An 8,788-nucleotide genomic window follows, 5' to 3' on the forward strand; every position below is an offset into this window, starting at 1 on the left:
GTCCTAACACTAGAAAGTCTTATGCAGGAAAATGGAAAAGATTTTGCTCCTGGATGCAGGCTCAGGATTCGGATCCTCTTATTCCTAACATTCCTCTGATTTTACTTTACCTGACAGACCTCTTACATAAGGGTCTCTCTCTCTCTTCCATAAAGATACATGCCTGTGCTATTTCTGCTCATTATAATACAGACCCTCCAGTCTTTTCTCACCAGCTCATGAGACAGTTTCTCAGAGGAGGTAAGAAATTAAGGCCCCCTAGATCTCCACCCATTCCTGCTTTGGATCTCAACTATGTTTTGGAAAAACTCACCTTACCTCCTTTTGAGCCTGCTGCCACATCTGACATCAAGTTTTTATCTTGGAAGACAGCCATCCTGTTAGCTCTGACCTCTGCCAGGAGAGTTTCAGAGTTGCAAGCTCTCATGGCTGTGGAACCTTATATTATTTTTCATCAAGACAGTGGTGGTTTCCAAAGTGGCTTTAAATCAAACTATTCAATTGCCAACTTTTTTCCCCAGTCCTCAAAATAAGGGGGAAAGGATCTTGCATTCCTTGGATGTACACAGACAACTACGTTTTTACCTGGACAGAACCAAGGACATCAGGAAATCAGAGCAATTGTTTGTTTCTTATGCTTCAAGATCCCAAGGTAAAGCCATTTCAAAACAGACCATTTCTAAATGGATTGCTCATGGAATCAGGTTTTGCTATTCACACCATGGAAATCAAATCCCAGGGAGTATAAGGACTCACTCTACCTGAGCTGCTGCCTTCCTCAGGGGAGTTCCTACCAAAGACATTTTGGAAGCTGCAACTTGGAGTGCATTGCATACTTTTTCTAAGCACTACAGTCTACCTCTCTACTCTAAGTCTAGGGCAGGCTTTGCTTCTGCAGTCTTGCAGGGCCTTTTAGCTGCCCCCTCTACTTTATGACCACCTCCCTTTTATTCTGCTTTGGGATTCAACCCTACAGTCATGACTGCAACAGTGAAACACGATGAACATAGTACAGTTGTGTACACTTACCATAAATGTAGATGTTCGAGTGTCTTCACTGTTGCAGTCTGCTTACCTCCCTCCTGTCCCCTCTTATTTTTTCTTTTGTGTGGTTCCCTTCTTCGCCCTTCTTCTGAGGTGTATTTGCAAAGGGTATGGGATCTTACTCATTTTGGAACACCTGACATCTGGGGCAAGAAAAACTGGAGAACATGGCGTCGGCTGTCAGCTTTGTACTCCTGGCGCTCTGACATCAGGGAGCATGGCTGAGCAGCCGACGCCGGACCCAGACTTTGGGATTCTGGCCGACCGAGGACTGCCTGCCGGCAGGGGAGAACCCTACAGTCATGACTGCAACAGTGAAGACACTCTTAACATCTACATTTATGGTAAGTGTACACAACTGTACTTTGCCGACTGTGTTAGAGTTCCTTACAGGTCTTTTTCATCAGGGGGCTAGCTGCTCAACGGTCAAGGTTCAACTAGCACCTGTTTCTCATTACCATGTGGGACATGAATCAGGGCCTTTGATCACGGCAAAATTGTGCAAAACCTTTCTCAAGGGTACCTTCTTGCTCAGACCCCCTATCAAAGAGATTGTACCCCCTTGGGATTTATCACTAGTCTTACAGGCCTTGACAGCTCCCCCTTTTGAACCTGCCGCTTCAGTTGATCTTAAGTACTTATCCTGGAAAACGGCATTCCTGGTCGCTATTATTTCAGCGAAAAGAGTTTCCGAGCTTCAGGCCCTTTGTGCAAAACCCCCGTACTTGGCCTTCCACCAGGATAGAGTATACCTCAGGACCAATCCCTCATTTCTTCCTAAGGTGGCCTCAGAGGCGAATATCAGTGTGTTAACCTGCCTGTCCTAAATATCAAAACAAAGGAGAATACAAATTGCATTCGTTAGATGTGCACAGACAACTGCGCTCCTACATTCATAGGACGGCTGGTCATAGACAGTCTGACCAGTTCATCTCCTTTGCCAAATTTAACTTAGGCAAATCTGTTCTAAAGTCACTGTCACGATGGATATCACAGTGCATTCTCTTGGCCTACGAAAGTTCTGGAAGGCCCGCACCTCAGGCAGTACGTGCGCATTCTGCTCGTTCTATATCTACCTCTGTTGCCTTTAGGTCTAGAGTGTCGTTGGATGATATTTGCTCTGCAGCTACTTGGTCCTCATCCCATACTTTTATCAACCATTATAAGATGGATGTTATCTCCAGAGGGAGAGCATCCTTTGGCTCCGCAGTGCTCCGGAACATCCTTCCATGAAGGCCACCCAAGATCTAGGTAGCTGGGGACTCTGTCCCAAAGGTTGCTGACAAATGAAGTTCCTACTTCAGATTAAGAAGTTATGTACTCACCATAACGTTCCATTTGGGTAGGTATCTTCATTTGTCTGCAACCATCCCCCCCCTTCTTCCCCCTGACCTTCGGATTTTAGTTCTGGATGTCCCTTCCTTAGTTCCTTCGGGATGTATCTAGCCTGTTAGCTGCTTATATATGGGCAAACTTGATCTAAGGTCAGTCAGGGTTAGCAGGGGGTTATGGATAAGGGGAGGAGCTAGGAGCTCGGATCTATTAGCTGTGAAATAAGTTGCCGGCTCAGATCCAAGATCGGATCCAATACCCAAAGGTTGCAGACAAATGAAGATACCTACTCAGATGGAATGTTATGGTGAGTAGATAACTTCTTATTAACCAGCAAAGTCCAACTTGGAACAAAGCCAATTTTCAGTGGAGGCCCGGGGAAGAGACACTTCAGATGCATGTCATTCTAACTTGGGAGTAAACCGAAGCACCCGGAGGAAACCCACATGAACTCAGGGAGGACATGTAGACTCCGCACAGAAGGCACCCCAGCTGAGAATCAAACCAGAGAACCTCTTGCTGTGAGGCGACAATGCTACCACTGCAATGTCCACAAGAGCACTGAAACCACCTTTTCATCTAGGCTTTGCAAGGCGTTTATGAAAGAGGTCTTCCTTCTTCGTCCTCCAGTTAAGGGCCCTTCATCTCCTTGAGACCTTGCGTCGGTTCTGCAGTCTCTGACTAGGAGCCCCTTTGAAGCTGCCATTTCCTGTAATCTCAAGTTTCTGACTTGGAAAATGTCCTTTCTGGTCGCCATCAGTTCAGCTAGAAGGGTTTCTGAATTGCAAGCTCTTTCCCTATATGACCTTTCACAAGGGCAGAGTATATCTGAGAAAGAATCCTTCCTTTCTCCCCAAGGTTGCTTCCCAGTCAACCCTTAGTCAGTGCATTTAGCTTCTAGTGTTTTTCCCTAACTATTCCAACAAGGGGGAGTTTATCCTTCATATCATGGATGTTCACAGACAGCTTCGGTTCTATTTGCATAGTACTAAGGGATTTCGTAGGTCAGAACAACTTTTCGTAGCTTTCTCTGAGAACAGGCATGACCTCCCAGTCTCCAAGGTCACTATTTCCAAGTGGATTTCTAGCTATATCACAATGATCTACAATCTGAATTAACTGGAGATTCTGGGTTGTGTTAGGGCCCATTCAACTAGATCTGTGGCCACTTCTTCAGCCTTCGTAGCAAGGCTCTCTATCAATGATATCTGCGCTGGTGCCACTTCATCCAATCCTCACACCTTCATATCCCATTACAAACTGGATTTAGTTTCCAGGAGCAGGGCTTCCTTTGGTTCCACAGTCCTCCAGCATGTCCTTCCTTAGGGCCTCCCAGGATGTTTGTTAGCTGGGGACTCTGATCCTGTGGTGATGAATGAAGACATGCATAACATCAAAAAGAGTTACGCACATCTGTGTTATCTTATGTCTTCATTCATCACATTTCCCACCCACCATCTCCCTCCTGGTGGACAGTCAGAGGAAGTTGGAGTAGGTGTCTATACTTTGATAGGAATAGCACAGAAGTATGATGGCAAACTCGATCTGGGGATTAGAGAGTAGCAGGGCATTATGAGAAAGGGAGGAGCCAGAGCCTTGGATCCGACTGTTGTATTTTTTTGCTGGCTCTGATACGATGTCAGATCCAAGACATAGGATAACATAGGATAACACCGATGCCAAGTTATGGTAAGTACATAACTCTTTTTGAAAATCCTAGCTATGTACTGTGGCTGCCTGGATGATGGCTTTCTTGTCTGTTCATATCTCACTCCTTGTTACAGGCTGACAAAGACTGAAGAGTTGGCTTGCAGGTCTCTGATAGAGACTGGGGATCCCCATGTTATGAGTTACTAAGGGTGATGAGAAATGAATGAGCAACAGAGTGCAAAAAGAGCTTGATTGCAGGCTCAAGACCAGGAAGACCAAGAAAAATAATTTTAGCCAAGTCAATTATTTTCCTGCTGAGGCTAAGAGAAGTATTCTTGCGAGGGTTGTAGTGAAGTAATACTGTTTCTTTAGATAATCAGAGCAGCCATTATTGAGTCTTTTTCCTCTTCCAGAAAAAATACTTTTGACATCTTTAACTTCCTGGCCTCAACACACCGAATGCTTCCAGAGTGTGGTCCTTACGATGAAGAGGAAGATGAAGTACAGCTGAAATCAACAAGGTAAAATTATTTATTGTCAAGTCTGTTTATTCACTGCTTTTCCTTTGTTTTGTTTTTTTTTTTTTTTGTTTTTTTTTTAAGTACTTTTAAGTACACCGATATAAGAAAATAAGTACAAATTATGTAGATTGCTGTTTTGTCAAGTCATACAATTTGTTTCGGAAAGAGGTTGTTACATAGAACTTATCTATACAATAGACATTTATCACTTTCTTCCAGTTGAAAAAACTCAGCTTTAGGAAATTTCTCCCTGCTTCCCATGATTTTCTAGTTAGTCATTCATCACTAGCAGGTGCATGTGTTAAGTGCCTAAGAATCATAGGCCTTCTAATGGATCACATGTATAAAACCAGTGTAATGGCAATAAAAGTGACTGAAAAGACCAAAACATAAAAAAAAAAAAATACTGTGGAAAAACAAGTAGGAAGATAATTTTTACCTTTTAATTTAAAAGACCTTTTTTCTTGAATTAATGCAGGGTGGCAGGCATCCCACACCCTTCATGTGAAGAACTGCAGTTCCATGTGACTTTTTTATTCTGCTTCTGAGGTCATACGATAGTTACTAAAAAACTAAGTAATTTCCATTCTCAAAGGTTGAGTGACCATGGTATTATAATGTTAAACAAGATGTGGGAGGGCACATAATGACCTTTCCCTACCCCAGGTCAGACATAACTTTATCCTGCTGTTATGCATGTTGTCTGTTAGTGTTTGTGGAGGTTATCCTGTAACTTTTGCTGGTCATGTTAATTGTTGATTTTTGTGTTACTTTCTGTAGAGCACTGAGTTTATATTAAACGTGAAGTGATACGAGGGATGTTGCTATTGTGTGTTTGTTTATCTTTTGTTGACCAGGTTTGTCTTACTAGACCAACAACCTCTCTTCAAGGAGGACCCAAGGTGTGGTATTCATATGGATGAGAGGAAATTTGGCCAGGGCACCAGCAAACTTTCCTACTCTTTTCAATAACATTCACCTGAACTATTGACAGTTTTGGTCAGATGGGCCTCAGTTTGATATCTTATGTGGGCGTCACTGGAGATGTTAATCATACTGTTCACTTTTGCAGTCATCATCATTGTGCTATCATAAATGCAAGTAGACCAGCAGTCTTTCCAACTTCCAGAACTGTACTTTACCCAGTGGTTTTGGAGAACTTCATCCTACTCTAATGTCAGCATGTCAGTATAAGAGGAGTGTTTGCCGATACCACCTTCAGATTTTTCTTGCCTTTCAGTTATGGTTGCATGCTATTTGAACATTATTATTTAAGCAGTTTGGCTTGCTTTCAAAAGGATAAGTACTTCATAAGGTTATTCTTTTCCATCTTTTAGTTGCATTTGTTTTCAGGCTAATGTCTGACAGGAATTCTTATGTGGAAATAAAGAAATAAATAACTGCATAGATTTTTGATGAACAAATTCCTCTTAAGGACTTTCATTTATGCTGTATTTTTTTTTTTGGCCCAGAGTACATCATGGGTGGCTATCTGCTCTGTGCCATATTCACCCTAAAGACATTCAGAAGCAGAGCTGAAACTGTTCAGGAATTTGCAGCTCTTAAGTTGGAGTGCATCTGGTCCTGTGCCACTGAGGTATGGGCCATGACAATGTACCTCTGAAGAACAAGTACTTGAATAAACAATGCAAGAAGAATTATAAGGAACTGACAGACCAACTAAAGCAATCAGTTTCCCTAGTTTCAGTGACAATGACCTTGATGAGGTGCTTTCATAGCCTCCTTATTCAGAGCTGTTTTTGGCTTAGGTCCCTGGCATGACTGCTTCACAGGCTGCTGTGCTTTTGTTTGTTGTCACATCCTCCAGCACTGAAGCAATTACCAGGTTGCCGATCTCTGAGCCCTCTCTGAGCCCCCTGACACTTGGTGAGGGTAGTTACCCTTGGATCTTTGATCATGAGAAGGATCATGGAGACCATGCGGAGGTTTTGGTCCCCTACGAACAATCCATGATTCCTTTGGTTGATCCTTCTGTGAAAATGTGACCAAAAGCACTGACGATGAAACCACTGCCTGCTAGCCTGGACTGGACAAGCAGATCCCCAGCCCAGTTCACCTACCAGGCTTGTTTACAAAAACTTTTCCGACTGACTGAGGGCTTTGAGCTTCCTTAAGTCTATATAGCCAGCTTTTACAATTTGAGGTATCCGGGGTTCTTTCTAAGAGAAGGATAGAACCCCCCTTTTGGGAAGATTCTAATACCCAGGTACAGGGGATGATGAGATGGTTTACGTAGGCAAAATCCCCTATTCTCCCCACTAGGATTTAGATATTGTGCTAACCTTCACAAGAAGTAGTACCAGTGGAATTCCAGAGATTATTTTCAGCCCTGTCGAGCTTTCATGAGTCTGCCAGAGACAAGAGCCTAGCTGCTTCTCCAGCAGTGTTGTCGCTGGGTTCCATTAAGGGCTCCTCTTTGACTACATCCAGGGCTCTCATTCCCACTGATGGGGAGAATAGGTTTCTAAAGCAGTTTGGCAAGAAAACATTTGCTACTCTGTCATTCAGAGCTCTGAACTGCCAGAGCCATAGGTTAAATTACCAGCAATCCCTGCTGGATAACATGAGGTCCAAGACTGAGGGGATCACTGACCAGGCTGTGAGGCAAGAGATGATTGAATTTTGTGACCTTTCTGCCCAGGGTGTCAGATAATGTAAAATGTGTGGATATGATACAGTGGATGCATCACATAAGGCAGCTGATCGTAGGGTAAGTTTTTCAAAGATGTGTCTGGCTGCCAGACATAGACCATACCAGACCATGTGAGAGCAGAGCTAGTATATACACCATTGCATGCAAAACTCTTCATCAGGTCTTCTGCTTGTGTGTGTCTTCCAAAGACGGGTGGAAGAAGACATGGGGAAGAATCCGTCAGCCACCTAAATTTGGTGTAAATTACTCTGCTAAATCCTAACTTTCATACCCTAAGCAAGAGGAAAAGGAGCCTAGTAAGGGTAAGAGGTTCAGGTAAAGTTAAGAGTAGCAAGCAAAATCTAAAGAAAAGCCTGGTGCCCCCAGAGCAATGACTGATGGAGGGGAATACCCATGACTCGGCCTGGCTACTCCTTTCCCTACCTCTAAAATTCCCACTGTAGTCCTTCATAACCCTAAACCCATAATCTCGATACAAGGGGCATCTAGGACTGTTTCAGAATGAGAATCATTTTCCAAGACAAATTAAGTCTAAAACATCCTGAGCCAAAGGTACATGTTACAGTTCTTAAATAAACCAGTATTGCTGGTTATCCCTGCAGGGCTGAAAAAAACAACTGATTGTGGTTCTGTCTCTGCTAAAATAAATGCTGTGTCAGGGGCCATAGAGCAAGTACTAAAAGGGGAAGAGAATTTAGGATTTCATCCAGGTTAGTGCCAATGAAAGAAGGCACATATTGACTTATTTTGGATCTTTCAAGACATACGCTCTTGAATTATCACAAAATTCAAAATGCTGAGCATTTAAAATATTCTGCTTCTACTGTCCCCTTTTGATTTCTTATTTATCCTGGACCTGAAGTTTGCCCGTTTTATGTATTCCCACAGCTAGGGATTAAAACTGGGAGGGATCATGTTCAGTTCACCTCCTTTCCCTTGGGCATTAAGTCTACAATGAAGGTCACTAAATGGTCAGGTAAGAGCATTCTGCAGGACAAGGGTCCTCCACATTTACCAATATCTGGACAGCTGCCTAATACAGACTCGTTGGAAAAGAGTCTGAGGGCCTTTACTTTTACTCTTACATGCCTTTAAACACTGCCTTTCACTCAGTGTCAAGTCAAACCTAACTGTAGCATGGAGGGTAGTTTGCTTAGGGGGGCACTGTTGGCACAGAACTACAGAAGGCCTTCCTACGAGAGGACAAGTACCCTTTCTGACTTTTCTCCAGAACACCTTGGCTAAGGCTACCATTACTACAAGTGGGAGTTCCTTTGAGTCTTGGGTTATTTGGTACTTAATCCATTCTAATCATTCCTTTAGCATAACTGCACATGAAGTTGCATCAATAACTCAGGAACAAGTGATGTCAGTACTCCCAGCCATTGGTGACACCCACTGCTGTAATCCCCTGTATAAAGGAAAGCTCTCTTGGTGGGAAAGGGAGGCATACCACAGTTTGGGGTACCATGCAGACTAGCCCAGGCCACTTTTGAGACTCACCATAGAACCTTCAGACTTGGCCTGGGGGCCTATGGGATTCTTTAAAGTACATGGTACGTGAAAA

At 43.3% G+C, this 8,788-nt stretch overlaps 1 protein-coding gene across 1 annotated transcript in view; it reads left to right on the plus strand.

The window, feature by feature from the left end:
- Positions 1–8,788, plus strand: part of KMT2B (lysine methyltransferase 2B) — a gene marked incomplete in the record, with an annotated part of 4,527,268 nt that overhangs the window by 4,318,661 nt on the left and 199,819 nt on the right. The window contains 1 exon segment of the mRNA XM_044079325.1: positions 4,440–4,547. Within this exon segment, the coding sequence (XP_043935260.1) occupies positions 4,440–4,547 (108 nt within the window).

This window comes from Protopterus annectens, chromosome 8.part0, assembly GCF_019279795.1.
Source record: "Protopterus annectens isolate FY-2018-M chromosome 8.part0, PAN1.0, whole genome shotgun sequence".
In the NCBI taxonomy this organism is placed as follows: domain Eukaryota; kingdom Metazoa; phylum Chordata; order Ceratodontiformes; family Protopteridae; genus Protopterus; species Protopterus annectens.